Source organism: Halichoeres trimaculatus, unplaced genomic scaffold, assembly GCF_033239565.1.
Source record: "Halichoeres trimaculatus isolate MK-OKI-2021-1 unplaced genomic scaffold, fHalTri1.1 fHalTri1_scaffold_1, whole genome shotgun sequence".
In the NCBI taxonomy this organism is placed as follows: Eukaryota; Metazoa; Chordata; class Actinopteri; order Labriformes; family Labridae; genus Halichoeres; species Halichoeres trimaculatus.
In genome coordinates, this window is record NW_027437179.1 from 24,811,795 (window position 1) to 24,830,449 (window position 18,655).

The following is an 18,655-nucleotide window of genomic DNA, read 5'->3' on the forward strand; positions in this document are numbered from 1 at the left end:
ACCATTTCCATGTATTATTCTTGCTCTTTTCAGGGTATGGAAACCTAGTCTCTTACCCATCTGCTGAAAATGTGATTCAATGATGATGAAGGAATTGTGGCTGTGTTTTACACACATACAAACAAGACAAAGGCTACAAGTTATTTTATTTCAGGGTGTCCACAGCAGTATTAAATTAAGGGAGCCATTTTCAAAGACCCTCACTAAGTATGAAATTGCATTTTCTATTTACTTAGAACAAAGAGACAATTGTAATATCTAGATTTAACATTAACATGTGATAACTACCACAGTAACTCCAGTAGAATCTTGAAGGCACTGCTCCATGTTTAATGCAAGTTCGTCAACTGGTTTGTGCTGGTTCTTGCAGATCCTTTGGATTAAAATGGTCACTGCATACATAGGTGCTTCCACGAGTTATTATAAAACTTGGTCTCTCATCTCTCCTGGTTGCCCTCATCCAGTTGGCATGGATGCTTTCATTGACAGGGTCATCATGGAAGTTCAAATGGGGGGATTTCTTTTTACTGTTGGACCAACATGGGACACTGCAACAGGCTTGTGACATACTGTTGTGAGAAAGAAAAAGAGCAACAATATTTTATCTCCATGGTAATGTGAACTTAGATTTGAAAAAAAGAAAGAAAAAAGGCAAGTCCATATTTGTATAATAAGAAATCCAAAAAAAGTTGAAATGTGTTATTGTTATACATAGCTAAATTGTAGCCTATTAAATAGCATTGCTTGCATTCTATAATCATTCTAAAGACATATTCAAGAATCTATATGTTCATCAGCCTTTACAGCTGATAACAGCCACTGGCCATGGCAGTTTCAAAGTAGATAATCATATGCATAAAAATAGTAGATGTGACATTATTATTGCTCAATAAGAAACTACACATCCATAACAACACACAGTACAACACCCAGGGCAGAATAGTCGAAAATTTAGCTTCCAGTGAATCATGTTATATTGTATCATATTATAATATGTTATTTGACCAAGAGTAAGAGATATGGTGACTGATTATACATTGATATAAAAAGAAAATGCATAACCAAGTGAGGCTATATACACACAGGGAGGTTGCTGGCATTTTTAGCATTGCTTAGTTTCCATACCGGCCAAATCTAGAAAGTTTCATGATAGTAAAATAAAAAAAGTAACATTAACAAGTCAGCCTATGGACTTCACTGTACCTTTCGAAAGTGAACGTTGTTTGTCTGAAGATCCTGGAGGTCCAACTCAGTAGAGTTTCAGCAGGGAATTCCCTGCTGTCGGCAAACCCGGAAAAGGACATGACGTCACATGATTCCTACATCACACGGTGCTGCGTCCTGAGCGTAGAGGAAGAACGGTTTCCGTGAACAACGCTCTGATGCTCGTCCTAGCGCAGCTCTTCCATCCGCGCGTTCACGATACCGGTACACTCGCTCTATGATGGCCGAGGGAGGCGGACCCGAGTCGGGCGGCGCGGCAGACTCCGACTCGGAGCCGGTGGCCGCTCAAATGCCAACCCCATCAACCGAAAGTCAAAAACAGACTGTTGGGTCACTTTTGAAAACAACTCTAAGAAAGGGAGACGAATGGTAAGAATCAGCTTTGACTGGTTGGGTGGTACAGTTAGCGTGAGCTAGCCGTAGCTAGTGAGGAATAGGAAATGCTAACATGCTAGAGCTACCAAGCTAACGACACCGATGGTTTGAAGTATGGAAATCGAAAGCTACCCTGCTAGACATATTTTGGCAAGCTAATATCAAACAAGTTAGCACGCTAGCTGCTAGCCAGCCTGCCGGACTTAATATTTTCTGTTTTTGGAGTGGTGACTGGAGAATCAGCTGTAAACAACCAAACTCTTATGAAAAGCTAAGGGGGTTATTTATATAGCAAGCGCTCAGACGCTATGCGTGTTTTGAGATAAGTTAAGTGACGCTGGCTGTTATGGTGGCTAGTCGCCTGTAGAATAGGCCCTGTGTGCAGATGGTGGTTTTTCTTCAGCCAGTCAAACCGGCTCGTTGCAGGTGGACTGATCAGAGAATCGACCCAGTTGACAGGAATATTACGCAATGCCGTTACCTGCCTGAATGTTAGTGACACTCCAGTACAAGTTGCCTGACAAGTTCCATAAGCCTCTAGCAACCCCTGTAAGCTAAAACAGTGTCACATCATTAAGAAGATGCAGGCCTGGGCTGAGTGCAGCCAGATGTAATAAATAGGTTTCACCTTTACCTTTAATTTTGCAGTCTGGGAATTTAATTGTCTTCCTTATTAACTGAAATGCGTACTCGTTGAAAGAGATGTTTACGCTAACTAGTTAATATAGCCGCTGAAATGGTAAATAGACTGTCTTTAGTACTGTTTCATAGTGCTGGAGTTAAAATCGTCCTGCCCTCTCTTGATAATCTTCAACCTGAGCTGTAGTATCCACAAGCACTGTGATATAGCTTTGGGGAACTAGCAACAGATATGGGAAAACATCAATTTTTGTTTATTTTGACAGTGGTTGCAGGACACAGGGTCCATGACCAAACATCTCACGATGTTAACACTTGTTAATAAGCCTATTAAGTAAAGGAGATTTCTTGCTTGGGATGAGATTAAGTCAAACTAGCTTGCTGTTGCTATATCTGCAAATGCCAAGGCAGTTTGGTGTTGCATAATCTTCTGGGTTGGAATAAGATTGAGTGCTCTCTCACCAAGCCTGATTTGTCTTATCATGTCTTCTCCTCACCTTCCTCCGTTCAGGTTTTATATCTTACAAAACAAATAGGAACTGTGACAAAAAAGTTTTGGTGGAAAATACTCAAGGCAACAAAAGTAGTTATCAGTTGTGGTGATCAATCATTTTTCTGTAGGTATCTAATAGACAGCCGGTGGTTCAAGCAGTGGAAGAAGTATGTGGGATTTGACAGCTGGGATATGTACAATGTTGGAGAACAAAGCCTCTACCCAGGACCAATAGATAACTCTGGACTATTTTCAGGTAAAACTTTAATCTGCAGTGAAACATAATTGATATGTCAATACTCTATGTTATTTTCTAGTCAGCGGTAACTTTTTTCCTCCTTTTAGATCAGGAGACTCAGGCCCTGAAAGAGCACCTAATAGATGAGCTTGACTATGTCCTTGTACCCACTGAGGCATGGAATAAGCTTGTCAGCTGGTATGGCTGCCTCGATAGCCAGAGACCCATAGTCCGGAAGGTAAAGCAATTTAACTATTTCAATAATTGTTGTTTTACCATGACATTTCACTTACAGATTTGGTTGCTGTGTATCTTCCCTGTTTTCTAGGTTGTTGAACATGGCATGTTTGTCAAGCACTGTAAGGTGGAGGTCTATTTGCTGGAGCTTAACTTGTGTGAGAATGACAACATGGACAACGTGGTCACACGACATTTCAGTAAAGCTGATACTATAGGTAAGAGGCACAAAGCTTTAACTTTATAAACTCTTAGTGTCTTTATTTTCTCGATCATTAAATGTGTCCCCCTTCTTTCTAGACACCATAGAGAAAGAGATGAGGGCACTGTTCAATATCCCGTCAGAGAAGGAGACACGACTCTGGAACAAATATATGAGCAACACCTACGAGCAGTTGAACAAGCCTGATAGCACTGTACAGGATGCTGGTCTCTTCCAGGGGCAGGTAGTGTTGAGCTGTGTTTTTCAAATCACCTTCAGATCATGTTCTCCCTCTCTCTCTTATTTCTTTTGAAGAACATCACAGAGCAATAACAAAGGCCATTCTCACTGCATACATAATTCATCCACGGGAGATGTAAAAAATAACAGGAACAACTAAGACTCTAATGCAGTATGATACACCAGGTTTGCATTAACATATACATACTGTGAACTGTAATGGTTATGTTGAGCTGTTATTATGTGACTGTCAGAGAAGTCAATTCAGCCCCCTAATATTTTCAGGCTGATGATGGTGCTGAATTACACGGGAGATTTCAGTTCCGACAAATATTTTGTGTCTTCTTAACATTAATGAGAGCTGAACTATGTGTAGAAAAGAGACTAATCACAACACAATCATGCAGCAACAGCACAAACTATGGATTCTCATATATCTGGTGAGTTTATCTGCTGTGTGCTATCCAAAACAAGAGCCTACATTTAAATTCCACTATGATGAGTTGCATTAAACTCGTGGTGCCCAACCAGTCAATTGATGGACTGATTTCTAACTGACTGCAAGAGGTGTTGCAAAGAAATTTCCTTTTTTTTATTCAAATCTTTATTGTTGAATGTTTCATCATTTCTCTTTCTATGCTTTGTGCAGTCATGACCTCAGAGGAAAAAACAAGCTGACTTCGGCACATAACAGTTTTTCAATAGGATACTTGTTGTGCTCTGATATACTACTGTGGATATGATGCCTAGTGACATTTTATTAGCCTGCTAGCCCATGGGTTAGAGTGGTGGTTAGTTAGCTTGTCATACTTGCAAAGTATAAATGATGCTAAAACAACAAAAATATTCTTTAACTCAGTGGGAGCAGCACTTTTTTTGTCCTTTTGTCAAGGAAGGGCAATTTGGACCAGCATTTCAACGGTTCTCAACAGCTGTAGTATGTTTTTTTTTTTTTTTTTGCTAAACAGCCCTACGAATCCAGAAAGTGAGTTGAAAAGCCACTGAGCAGAGTAGTTGTCTACTTTCTTTTTACCTATCATCATGGTATTTTCCACTGATAGAGTCTTATCAAATCAGAGATTTAGAAGATCCTAAGTTTCGACAATTTGCCTCAAAATTCTGTATGTTCATTTATTATGCAGTATATGGCGTGTTTGCATTGCTGAATCTCAACCAGTAAAAATCAGTAGACTGGTAACATTGAGATAAGATCTTGGTCCAGATAAGGTTGGGCATGCCTGCATGAAATAGTGAGCAGAGGTCATGCTGTTGTTGTTGTTGTTGTTTCATATGTTTTAACTCGTCAGCCATTATTCTGAAACTGTAAACCACTGAACAGAAATAGTCATACATCAATGTAATCGCACTTCATGGGTGTATCTAAAGCTGCTGGTGCACACACGTCTAAGACATGATAGCTCTGACATGAAGGTGTTGACAGCTTGGCTCTCATTTAGCTTGTTTTCCCACAGGTGCTTGTGATTGAGCGGAAAAATGAGGATGGCACATGGCCCAGGCAAGCCTCCCATCACAAGTAAGTAAATAACTTGTTTTTGTTTAACTTTCAAGGAGTCAGGTAAAGGACAGGATGAAACATTCTTTTAGTATTAGTTAGGGTATCAAAATCATATCCATGTTGACAAATAATGCAGATTTTTTTTATGAATGTGTGTTTTGCCATTTCTCACTAGATCCAGTACAACCCCATCAAGGAACTTCACTACCTCCCCAAAACTCTCCTCTAACTCAACAGCCAGTATCTCCTCAACAGTAACCAACGGAGACAGCAGCCCTGGCTACACACTAAACAACAGCACCACCTCTGGAAACAGGCGAGTTCACTTCCTCCATGTGTATACTTAATGAGGCACAAGACTGGTCCTGTTTTCTTTTTGCTACAGTTTAAAAATGCTGGAAAATAAGCAGCCAATGAGCACACAAATCTGCCTCTGTACTTTGGTTGAACAGGCCTTCATCAAAGCATGTTGTCTTTGTCAAAGAACATGAATGAGAACTAAACATCTACTCCCTGTCACAAACTGAAGAACTGGTCTGCAGTGTTTTTCCTCTTCTTTAGAACTTCTGCTTTCCATTGTTCAAATGTTTGTATTTCCTCTCTAAACATGTTTTGTGTTAGCCTTGCTATCAACGGCACACTGTGAAAGTATAAACATAATATACACCATAGTGCTGCATCTGATGGGAACATATACTGAGAGAACACTATGTAACTGTGCTGTAGCAGCATGGGTCCACCACAGTGCCTTATTGAAAAAAAAGTATTATGGCCTTAAGGTGCTTACTTTTGCTCTTTATAAAGTTCACTGCAAGGATAAGCTCTGTAGGATTATTGAAGAAGGAATTGACTGTTTTAACAGCAAGAAAAATGTTCGATTCCATGTTAAGTTTCATGTAGTTTCATGTTCTTTTTTGGTTAAATCAACCCCAATTTTTTGATACAAACATTATTTTATAGAGGGGTTTTAAGAGAATATCTACTTTCCTATCAGGTGTTTATACAAGTAAGATTCAGTGGCTTTTGTATCACAACAGAAGACAAATCCTCTGCTTAAGTTTGTGTCCTAGAGATCTTGTTGAACTAGGAATTTCATCAATGAGTGGGACATGAGTTCACAGAGGTAGTGTTGTTATTCTCAACCATATTTCTCTATGGCATTTTGTAGAAATTAGCTTGAAAACAATGTGTTGGTTGGAAGGTATTTTGCTGGTCTGTTTTTAATCTAGGTAGTTTATTTGATTTTGTTAAAAGAACCATCTTCCTCTCAGCAGTTTTCTCGTAAATAAGTCAACTAAAAGGTTTTCTCTTCCTGCAGATTGGGGGGCTACAACTCATACAGCTCCTCCTACAACTACAGAGAGTCACAATCACAGCCAGGCCTCTGCGGTCTCAGTAATTTGGGAAACACATGCTTCATGAACTCTGCCCTCCAGGTAAACTAGAAGCAATAATTGTAAAAGTGCTGCTGTAACCTTTTCTGTTCTGTGAAGGTGTTTTTCCCTTATGTGTCACTCTTATATAACCCTCTTCTTAATTGTCCTCTTCCAGTGCCTGAGCAATGCATCGCCACTAACAGAGTACTTCTTGGAAGACCAGTATGAGGCAGAGATTAACCGAGAGAATCCTCTGGGAATGAGGGGCGAGATCGCAGAAGCTTATGCTGATCTAGTCAAGCAGATGTGGATGAGTCGCAGCAGCTATGTGGCCCCACGCACCTTCAAAGTCAGTTGTTTTAGCGAATTTCCCAGACAGAAAAATGAGCAGTGTATTTGTTAAAGCTAATCCAGATCAATTCTTGTGTTTGTAGACACAGGTGGGGCGCTTTGCTCCACAGTTTTCGGGCTATCAGCAGCAGGACTCACAGGAGCTGCTGGCTTTCCTGCTTGATGGGCTCCATGAAGACCTGAACCGTGTCAAGAAGAAGCCTTATCTGGCCTTAAGGGATGCTGAGGGCCGTCCAGATGAGGTATCGGGCATTTTTTCAAAAATGGTTTCACTTAAGATTTGCATGTTGTCTCTCATTAAACAAAACAAAACAAAACTGCTTTTAAAGGCTCAGTGAGGCCAAATAAAGTGTTTCACTAAATTATTTTAACAGCAGTTTTAAAGATGTATATACCTGTATCTTGTCTTTTCTGTTACAACAGAGAAGCACAAGGCCCTAAAAAATGCTTTAACCAGAACAAGGTGTACACTTTCTCAGAGGTTTCAGATTGCTGTTCAACGAAAGTTCACGTCTTTACGTTTCAGATTGTTGCTAAAGAAGCCTGGACAAACCACCGCTTGCGCAATGACTCCATCATAGTGGACATTTTTCACGGCCTCTTCAAATCGACCTTGGTGTGTCCAGAGTGCTCCAAGGTGTCTGTAACCTTCGACCCATTCTGCTACCTCACACTGCCTCTGCCTATGAAGAAGGACCGGACGATGGAGGTTTTCTTGGTCCGCTCTGACCCTCAGTCTCGACCCACACAGGTGAGGTGGACACAAGCTCAAGGGATTTACTTTACACTGTAACCATAAAACATTCAAACAAAGCCTGGCCACCCAGTATAGATGATATGGAGCAGATTGTTGCCAATTTCTTGGTCTCCATGTTTGCTCATCACATTTTGTTTTGTGTTCTTGTCTCACAGTACCGAGTGGTTGTCCCTAAACTTGGTACAGTGGCAGATCTGTGCAGCGCCTTGTCCAAACTTTGTGGTTTCCCTCCAGAAAATGTAATAACCTCGATCAAGTCTTGTATTTTCCTGGTTCAGTTTTCTTGTTTTAAGTTGAAATATAAACCACATGCTCTTTCTTTACATTTCACGTTCTAGATGGTGGTGGCTGATGTTTACAATCATAGGTTCCATAAAATTTACCGACGAGATGATGGCCTCAACCAAATCATGGAAAAAGATGACATCTTTGTGTGAGTCTTCTTCACTTTGTCATCACAGAATAGTCATCATAGTGTGCTGTGTTAAATGTATTTGTTTTGTGTTTATGCTCTTTCCAGGTATGAGGTACAGGAAGAAGACAGTGAGAGGATGAACCTACCTGTTTATTTCAGGGAGCGCCACTCCAAGCACACCGGAAGCTCTGCAAGCACCATGCTGTTTGGTCAGCCTTTACTCATCACCGTGCCCCGACACAACCTCATAGCAGACGTTCTTTATGACAAGATCATGGAGAGGATCGGGTACAAATGCACTGTTTGGAAAACATTTTAGAAAACAGCTTGACTGTGCAGAGGAAGTGTGTGAAATAATTCAAAGGGAGGTTTTGATTAATCTCCTAGCAGGTGTGGATTTGCTTTAACCAAGTCCCCTCTGTCCCCTGTTGTGCAGACGCTATGTAAAACAATCCCAGAGCCCTAACAGTGAAAGCAGGGCCTCAGCCTCAGCCACCTTTACCAGCTGCAGTCAGGCTCCTGAATGTTCCATGTCGTCCAGCCTGGGAGGTTGTGGCAGCCCCCAGTCTGAGGAGGCATCCTGCAGTGCCAGCTCCAGCAACGGCAGCCACCACTCAGGGACCTGCAATGAGACCAACGGGCTGTATGATGGTAAACCACCCTCAGTATTACACTACACAACATATTATTTCTGACCAAATTTCAACAGATGTAAAGAAAACACTGATAGGGGTGTCAGCCAAGTAAGGCAGACAAAAGAAAAAGAACTGATGGGATTGAATCCATCTCTTCAGGGGAGGAGGAGGCCATGGACCACCAGGTGAGTCCAGAGCCAGAGAATGGCCAGTCCGAAGAGGATGAGGAGACCTCAGACTTGGAAAATGGGTCAAAGGGAAACATAACCAAGCAGTGCTCCACTCCGGCAAAGCTCTTCACCTTCAGTATAGTGAACTCATATGGAACAGCCAACATCAGCCCGCTGCCTTGTGATGGAAACGTCCTCAAACTCAATCGTTAGTATCAATCTCATTTCCTAAAAATGACTTAAAATTTACTCTTCTGAGCCTCCTGTGGATGCAGCCTTTCTCCTTTCTCCTCTCTCTGCAGCACATTCCACAGTGGCAATTGACTGGGACACAGAATCAAAGAAACAGTGCTATGATGAACAGGAAGCTGAGGTTAGTAGGTTAAATTGCATCAAAATCCCATGACAGGATGTGCAAACAGTATGCAGGGCTTGAAGACCTCCGGCATAGTGCAGGAAATCCGGCGTAGACAAACCTGCCAGATCATGCAGGTCGGTCTGGCTGCCCTCCGTTGATTTCACTCGATCGAGTTCCGACTGAACCAGTCAGGAAAGAGAGGCGGGAGCTGCAGAGAGCAGCTCCCGCCTCTCTTTCACAAACAAGCAGCAGCGGCCCAAATCCGCTACGTCATACCGTGGCTTGATGCGTATTGGTCTATGATGAGTGTGACTGGCAGAACGATCGTCCAATATGGCACTGTCCGTCTAATTTGTCAGATAAATGTGCTTCGTGAAGAGAGTAATTAATGACGGAGGCGGAGAGCAGAAGCGGAGTAGCAACCCATTATAATGAAGCAGTGATATTGAGAGATGTTTTTGGACAACAAAGAAGCTTTTTAAGGCTTCAGAGAGCAAGTTTACCACGTAATCGGGATACCCGCTCGAAAACTGCGCCGCCAGCGAGTCTGTAATCACGCAATCGGGCGCGCATGGATGTATTTTTCATCCATGCGAATTTCAGTAAAACCGTCACTCCTACTAGCGACTTCGGCGGGTTGAATTATTTAATTGTAGTTTTCTGAAACGGCATCTGAAATACTAAACCCATTGCAGTATGAGACTACGACACTATAACTCCCACGAGCACTGCCTGCACACAGTGTTTGCTCATTGGTCCCTTCGCAAAGTTTTCTACTGAGAGGCGCCCCAGACGCGCTGGTCTTCAGCCTTCGTCTCGGACACTGTGACAGCTCCCGGTGTTTAGCGCCTGATAACGTGTTTTAAAACTTCCTCGCGTCTTATTTGCTCTCTATGGTAAACGGATTCCGGGATTTAAGTCACAATCTAGCGCCAAATATTCCGTAACTTGTTAAAAGTGAGGACATTTATCAGATGGAGCTCATTTAAGCTCACAGTGCACCGTTCTCGCCAGTGACACTCACCTAGAGCAGGGGAGGAGGAGAAGACAGGAGCACACGTAGAGAAGTGAAACTGATCATAGATATGAGAAGCCGTAGGAACAGTATTTAAACCTCCTAATAAACAAACATTTTAAAAGTTATATGTAAAAAGTTCACTCTGGAAATACTGTAAACAAACCAAATCATTCTAAATAAATGAAACTTATGGTCCAGTGTGACTTATGTAGGCCTACGTTATTTTCGTCTTCATGACGCATTTTTTTGACTGATACGACCTCAAAAAAGTATGATAGTACTACGAAGTGACTTGTAGTCCAGAAAGTATGGTACTAGTTTATTAGTGAAAAATTGCTGTTGTAAATAAATATTAAAGTAGACAGTGTTTCTAGAAAGCTTTTTCAGTTTAGTTTTTATTTTTTCAATTAATCTTCAACCTTCACAACTTTCATTGAATGCAATATTATGCTCCTCCTTTAATTACTTTGTTTCAATAGTCTGCATATTTTCATATTTAAGGAGCACAACCATTTCAGAGCTGAATACCTGATTTAGGTAGTCTTTATTTGAGTGTGCACAGCGGTCATTTATATTTAAAAAGGTTTTAAATCTATTTCAGGTAAACTTTAGCATTTCATCATCCGCCTTGATCATATCAAACATAATTATCCAACAACAAAATTGTGGACCCTACCGGAAGCGATGGCCACAGGTACTTATGCTGCATCGCTGACTGACCGTTTGTGTGAACAAAAAATTAGTGTTACTGTGTTTAATGTTGTTTATTATTATTATTATTATTATTATTATTTTTATTATTATTAATAAAAACAATATTAAACGCAGTAAACCCCCCCCCCCCCCCCCCCCCCCCCCCCCCCCCCCCCCCCCCCGCTTTCAGGCACAGGATTTTTTCCTGCTTCAAGCCCTGAGTATGTGTAGTTTTGTGTAAACATTGTGTGCAGGCCTATGAGAAGCATGAAAGCATGCTCCAGCCCCAGAAGAAGAAGGCTACTGTGGCTCTGAGGGAATGCATCGAGCTCTTTACAACCATGGAGACACTCGGAGAACATGATCCATGGTAAAGCTTTTCTGTTATGACCTTCAACAAAGTCAGACTTCTGCTGTTTTCAAAATCTTTAAATAAGCATGATCTTTTTCATGCAGGTATTGTCCAACATGTAAGAAACACCAACAGGCCACAAAGAAATTCGACTTGTGGTCACTGCCTCGCATTCTGGTCGTTCATCTAAAGCGCTTCTCCTACAACCGGTGTTGGAGGGACAAGCTGGACACAGTAGTGGACTTTCCCATCAGGTATGCAGGCAGTTTTTTTCTGTGGCACCATACTGAAGAGTTTGTTTCTGCTGAAGAGAAATGACACTCCTGTGATTATGAAGTAGTTCTAAGTGTCAGTAAGTGCTTTATAAAACAAGGAGTCCCACCTCAACAGTTGCTTCATATCAGGATAATGAACACTACAGAAACACTGCTGACTTTTTTGTATTTACTACAATTTCTCAGACACATGTGTAACCCCTTTCTCAAGATCCTCTCAAGATGCTTTTAGAAAGCACCTGTCACACAAACCAAATGCAGTACAAAGTCAGGATTCCAGACCTTTTACACTGATTTTAAGACATTTAAGACCTTACCAAAGAAAAAATAATACTACCTTTGGAGTGGAGTATTTGACTGTAACATATATACTACACAATATATATTTGATAAAACATCTAGGCAAATATAAAAGTGCTATTTAAGAATGGAGACCTGTCACTTAGGGCTGGGCGATTATGGTAAAAATAAGAATCCCATCCATCTTCCATCCATCTTCTTCCGCTTATCCGGGGTCGGGTCGCGGGGGCAGCAGCCTAAGCAGGGAAGCCCAGACTTCCCTCTCCCTAGCCACTTCGTCCAGCTCTTCCGGGGGGATCCCAAGACGTTCCCAGGCCAGCCGAGAGATGTAGTCTCTCCAGCGTGTCCTGGGTCTGCCCCGGGGTCTCCTCCCGGTGGGACGTGCCCTGAACACCTCTCCAGGGAGGCGTCCGGGAGGCATCCTCATCAGATGCCCGAGCCACCTCATCTGGCTCCTCTCAACGCGGAGGAGTAGCGGCTCTACTCCAAGCTCCTCCCGGATAGCCGAGCTTCTCACCCTATCTCTAAGGGAGAGCCCTGCCACCCTACGGAGGAAGCTCATTTCGGCCGCTTGTACCCGCGATCTTGTTCTTTCGGTCACTACCCAAAGCTCATGACCATAGGTGAGGGTGGGAACGAAGATCGACCGGTAAACAGAGAGCTTCGCCTTCCGGCTCAGCTCCCTCTTCACCACGACAGACCTGTGCAGAGTCCGCATTACTGCGGACGCCGCACCGATCCGCCTGCCGATCTCTCGCTCCATCCTTCCCTCACTCGTGAACAAGACCCCGAGATACTTAAACTCCTCCACTTGGGGTAGGATCTCATCCCCGACCCGGAGAGGGCACTCCACCCTTTTCCGGCTGAGGACCATGGACTCGGATTTGGAGGTGCTGATTCTCATCCCAGCCGCTTCACACTGGGCTGCGAACCGCTCCAGAGAGAGTTGAAGGTCACGGCTTGATGAAGCCAACAGGACCACATCATCTGCAAAAAGCAGTGATCCAATCCTGAGGTCACCAAACCGGACCCCCTCGACACCCTGGCTGCGCCTAGAAATTCTGTCCATAAAAGTTATGAACAGAATCGGTGACAAAGGGCAGCCCTGGCGGAGTCCAACCCTCACTGGAAACGAGTCCGACTTACTGCCAGCAATGCGGACCAAGCTCTGGCACCGGTCGTACAGGGAACGGACGGCTCGTAACAAGCAGCCCGACACCCCATACTCCCGGAGAACCCCCCACAGGACTCCCCGAGGGACACGGTCGAATGCCTTCTCCAAGTCCACAAAACACATGTGGACAGGTTGGGCAAACTCCCATGCACCCTCAAGGACCCTGCTGAGGGTATAGAGCTGGTCCACAGTTCCACGGCCAGGACGAAAACCACATTGCTCCTCCTGAATCCGAGGTTCGACGATCTTACGGACCCTCCTCTCCAGTACCCCCGAATAGACCTTACCAGGGAGGCTGAGGAGTGTGATCCCCCTGTAGTTGGAACACACCCTCCGGTCCCCCTTCTTAAAAAGGGGGACCACCACCCCGGTCTGCCAATCCAGAGGTACTGCCCCCGATGTCCACGCGATGTTGCAAAGTCGTGTCAGCCACGACAGACCCACAACATCCAGGGCCTTAAGGAACTCTGGGCGGATCTCATCCACCCCCGGGGCCCTGCCACCGAGGAGCTTTTTAACCACCTCGGCGACTTCAACCCCAGAGATGGAAGAGCCCACCCCATCATTCCCAGACCCTGCTTCCTCCAAGGAAGACGTGCCGGTGGGATTGAGGAGGTCTTCGAAGTATTCCTTCCACCGATCCACAACATCCCGAGTCGAGGTCAGCAGCGCACCGTCCCCACTGAGCACAGTGTTTACAGTGCACTGCTTCCCCCTCCTGAGATGCCGGATGGTGGTCCAGAACCTCTTCGAAGCTGTCCGGAAGTCGTTCTCCATGGCCTCACCAAACTCCTCCCATGTCCGGGTTTTTGCCTCGGCGACCGCCGAAGCTGCATTCCGCTTGGCCTGTCGATACCTGTCTGCTGCCTCGGGAGTCCCACACGCCAAAAAGGCGCGATAGGACTCCTTCTTCAGCTGGACGGCATCCCTCACCACTGGTGTCCACCAGCGGGTCCGGGTGTTGCCGCCCCGACAGGCACCAACCACCTTACGGCCACAGCTCCGATCAGCCGCCTCAACAATGGAGGCACGGAACAAAGTCCATTCAGACTCAATGTCCCCTACCTCCCCCGGAACACAGTTGAAGCTCTCCCGGAGGTGGGAGTTAAAGCTCTCTCTGACGGGAGATTCTGCCAGACGTTCCCAGTAGACCCTCACAATACGTTTAGGTCTACCAGGTCTGACCGGCTTCTTCCCCCACCATCGGAGCCAACTCACCACCAGGTGGTGATCGGTTGACAGCTCCGCCCCTCTCTTTACCCGAGTGTCCAAGACATGCGGCCGCAAGTCCGATGACACGACTACAAAGTCGATCATCGAACTGCGACCTAGGGTGTCCTGGTGCCAGGTGCACATATGGACACCCTTATGCTTGAACATGGTGTTTGTTATGGACAACCTGTGACGAGCACAGAAATCCAACAACAAAACACCACTCGGGTTCAGATCGGGGGGGCCGTTCCTTCCAATCACGCCCCTCCAGGTCTCACTGTCATTGCCGACATGAGCGTTGAAGTCCCCCAGCAGCACGATGGAATCCCCAGACGGAGCACTCTCAAGCACTCCCTCCAGGGACTCCAAAAAGGGTGGATACTCTGAACTGCTATTTGGACCATAGCCACAAACAACAGTCAGGATCCGTCCCCCCACCCGAAGGCGGAGGAAGGCTACCCTCTCGTCCACCGGGGTGAACTCCAACGTACAGGCACCGAGCCAGGGGGCAACGAGTATCGCCACCCCTGCCCGCCGCCTCTCACCATCGGCAACTCCAGAGTGGAAGAGAGTCCAACCCCTCTCGAGAAGGCTGGTTCCAGAGCCCTTGCTGTGCGTTGAGGTGAGGCCGACTATGTCTAGCCGGAACTTCTCAACCTCGCGCACCAGCTCAGGCTCCTTCCCCGCCAGAGAGGTGACGTTCCACGTCCCTAGAGCTAGCTTCTGCAGCCGAGGATCAGACCGCCAAGGTCCCTGCCTTCGGCTGCCGCCCAACTCACACTGCACCCGACCCCTATGGCCCCTCCTGTGGGTGGTGGGTCCACGGGAAGGGGGTCCCACGTTGCCTCTTCGGGCTGTGCCCGGCCGGGCCCCATGGGAACAGGCCCGGCCACCAGGCGCTCGCCATCGAGCCCCACCCCCAGGCCTGGCTCCAGGAGGAAAATAAGAAATCCGATTATTTTAAGTGATATTGAAATCACAATTGATATACATAATTATTAATTTATTCAAAAACTTCAGTACTGATTTAAACACAACTTTAAAGAACCAGCAAGTGGCACATACAGTATTATTGATACACATAAGTCACACACACTCGCTGTGGCTGCACATGGAACACAGAAGAGCTATGAAGCACAGGAACTTGCATAAATCTACACTGTGTGGCATATTAATTGTTTTTCTTCGATTATATTGTTTTTATGATTGTCAGAAGGCAAAATTGAAATCACGATTAAAATCTGATTAATTGTCCAGCCCTGCTGTCACTACAGTAAAAAATACAAAGAGTATAAAGAATTTCTATTCCACTGATGCCCTAACATCAGATGCTCTTAACACCAGTCCCTATCAGCTGACAGCTCAGCTGATAACATCTACATGCATCCAATCAGCAAACAGCAGAATCCCTCTGCATACTGCTTTTTAACTCACACACGTCAAAGCTCCTCTTTTTCTGTTGTCTAATTTAACTTCGCCATATGTGTTGTCACTGACGCTGCTGATCTCCCTGCTTTGGCTTTTCATGTATGCACATAAAAGAGAGGGGAAGTGTGAGGAAAGGCAGGGAAGTCCAAGAAAAGAGCCATGGTGTGAAATTTAACTTACTGCATGCAAATAAATAATTCTTCTGACAAGAGTAGTCCCCTCTTAACTGCGTAATTTTTTATATTTCAAACATTTGTTTTCTTCAGTGTTTCTGTTCTTACTTCAGTCACCAAATGTCAATCAAAAAGACCTGTGGATGTCCATCATCTCAGTCAGTTGAAGAGTACTGTCAGTTAATTTATATATGGCACTATTTCCACAAGGGGGAGCTGTCGTGCACAATCTGACAGCTGACCTAAGGAAGAGGAAATGGGGATTTTTATTGTACTTGAAGGAAATAAACTCTTGTCTTTAAGAAATGACATCACATTTTCTAGGACAATGACACCTTTGTCCCTCCCATCTTAATTTGTTTAGTTGTGAAATTATTGTAGCTTTCAGAAGAAGCCTTAATCCCTGTATGAGTCATTCATCATCCGTCAGTTGGCAGAGTATGAAATCCTCTTTGTGATTTCAACAGGGAAGTTGCCTCAGGATTTTGTGGTCTAACGGCTACCTGACTCACTCTTCACTGTGTTTGTTGCATACATAACTGTGTTCTACAAAACCTGAACCTCCAGAACCAGGAAGAAGCAAACAAACTGTAACTGAAATCCTGGTTTAAAGAAAAACGCTGAGTCATGCTTGCTAAGAGTTTTTTAATGCAGGAGATTTATATGTTTTACATTCATTCAGCGTTTTATTTTTTTGGCTAATGAGGGTTTAGTCAGTACCAGAGTGTGATCTTAATCTTTTTTCTCCTTGTTGATGTTTTCTTTGTCAGAGATCTGAACATGTCTGAGTTTGTGTGTGACCCTAAGGCCAGCCCCTACACGTATGACCTCATTGCTGTGTCAAACCACTATGGAGGAATGGGTGGGGGTCACTGTAAGTCATGTTTCCTCTTTTTTCTTTTTTATATTAAAACATAAATACACCTCCCCATGTTAACATAACCTTAAGCTGTTTATAATAACTCTACATCTACTTCTTGTGCTAACAGATAATTAAGTCTCTAACAACAACAACACAGAAAAGTGTCATCAGGTGTTTCTCTGAGCAACCACTGTCGTCATAAATACTGTTATGAGTTGCACTTGTCCTCCATAGACTCTCATTTTGTGTTTTTGTTCGGTCCCTTCACAGTGAGCTCATCTGATAAGATGTTAATCGCCCCTGGGTAAACAGATGGCCATGAATAGCTGTTTGTTAACACTTCTCTCTCTGTCTAACAGATACAGCTTATGGCAAGAATAAAGTGGATGGGAAGTGGTATTACTTCGATGACAGCAGCGTCTCCTCTGCGACAGAGGACCAGATTGTGGTTAGTTACAGTTCTGAAGTCCTCAGAAATACACTATCAAAGATGCAGTGTAATGCTTTTGATCCAATGAGTGATGCCTCCTTGGCTTTCTATCCTCCGTGTCGAGTGTCATGTTTGTGTAGCGTAACCTTATCCTTGTCCTCTATGGCAGACTAAAGCCGCCTACGTGCTGTTCTATCAGCGCAGGGATGAGGAAGCCCCCTCCAAACCTCAGCCTTCAGCCTCGCTGGGAGGGGCCCCAGAAACAGCCGACGACCACATGGACACAAACTGAGGAGCCCTGACAGAACGGGACACGCACTGAAAACACACACGGCAAATAGAGACACTCGGACGCACACACACACACACACACACACACACACACATAAAGCTACTTTAGAAACCGAGGACTCGTCACTATTAATCCACCTTCCCTGTATTTTATTTGATTTCTGTCTCGTATGTTGTCAACTACAGCCAACAGCCTTGTCAGGAGAGTGACCTGCGGCACCTCCTGTCTGCAGCAGGTGGTCTACTGATTCCTGAATATAGCTTACTAGCGTGGAACTAAGAATTAAAAGTGGATAGAGACCCTCTCCCTGGATGAACAGAATGTTAGACGTGCCCTCAAATGCTTAGATTAACGAATATTTCTGTGCCCCCAACAACCGTCAGAAATATTACACAAAGCCAAATGCAAATGTTGTTTCAACCAAAGCGTATCATGTTATTTATGACAAAATGAACCAACCATGAAGGGTGTTTTTGCAGGATTCTGGCAGTGTGCCTAGATTTATCTCTGAAAAATCATGCTGTGCTGCAGTGGATGCAAACTCTAACCGTGTGGTGTGCACACAGAACAATACGCGCCATGCTTGCTGTAAGAATCCTGCTGCCTTTTTTTTTTCCACCTGTGCAGAGGGAAGCACTGATGGGGATCTGGTTGCTGCAGAGTAGATGTGGCAGCTGTAATACAGGCCTGACGGACCCATGTTGCAATCCAAACCACAGATGGGTGTTGTCATGTTTTTTAAGGTTTTAAGATCTGTATCCTGAAACAGTGCTCCTCTCCTGTCCTCTTTTTTTTTCCTGGGCACAATTTGGTGTAAAATTACGAGAGAAATCTCACCCTGCTAATATTTTTCTTTCTTTCCTTCTTCTTCTTCTTTTTTTCTTTTTATTTCTAATCATAATGCAAAGCGGCCTTTTGATTCCTGCAACCTGACAAAAAAAGGAGGCACTTTGAATTCTCCATGAGTACATTATCTACCTGCTTCTTGGGTATCTAGCCATGACAGAGTTGTATGGTTTGGCCTTAGCATTAAGGGTTATGGTCTGTCATACACTTTCAGATCATTTTTAATGTGTCTTATTGAACATATTTTGATTGCTGCCTGATTGGACCCCTAGCTCACCTGCAACAGCTTATCCTTATTAGTCTTGTACACCAACGCAGCTCTGTATTGAAATGGCTCTGTTATTTGATATCTCCAAAGCACACTGAGTGACAGA

General features: G+C 44.3%; 1 protein-coding gene across 1 annotated transcript; it reads left to right on the forward strand.

Annotated features, from left to right (window-relative positions):
- The first annotated feature begins 1,330 nt into the window (after nucleotides 1-1,330).
- Nucleotides 1,331-18,532, forward strand: usp4 (ubiquitin specific peptidase 4 (proto-oncogene)). The gene is made up of 22 exons (XM_074669881.1): nucleotides 1,331-1,593; nucleotides 2,860-2,987; nucleotides 3,077-3,207; nucleotides 3,298-3,424; nucleotides 3,507-3,652; nucleotides 5,121-5,182; nucleotides 5,340-5,480; nucleotides 6,483-6,600; nucleotides 6,716-6,889; nucleotides 6,975-7,133; nucleotides 7,418-7,642; nucleotides 7,804-7,887; nucleotides 7,987-8,081; nucleotides 8,169-8,351; nucleotides 8,500-8,714; nucleotides 8,858-9,076; nucleotides 9,171-9,241; nucleotides 11,192-11,307; nucleotides 11,394-11,543; nucleotides 16,622-16,725; nucleotides 17,073-17,161; nucleotides 17,313-18,532. The coding sequence occupies exons 1-22, from the start codon at nucleotides 1,442-1,444 to the stop codon at nucleotides 17,433-17,435; spliced, it is 3,012 nt and encodes a 1,003-aa protein (XP_074525982.1). The 5' UTR covers nucleotides 1,331-1,441; the 3' UTR covers nucleotides 17,436-18,532.
- The last annotated feature ends 123 nt before the right edge of the window (nucleotides 18,533-18,655 follow it).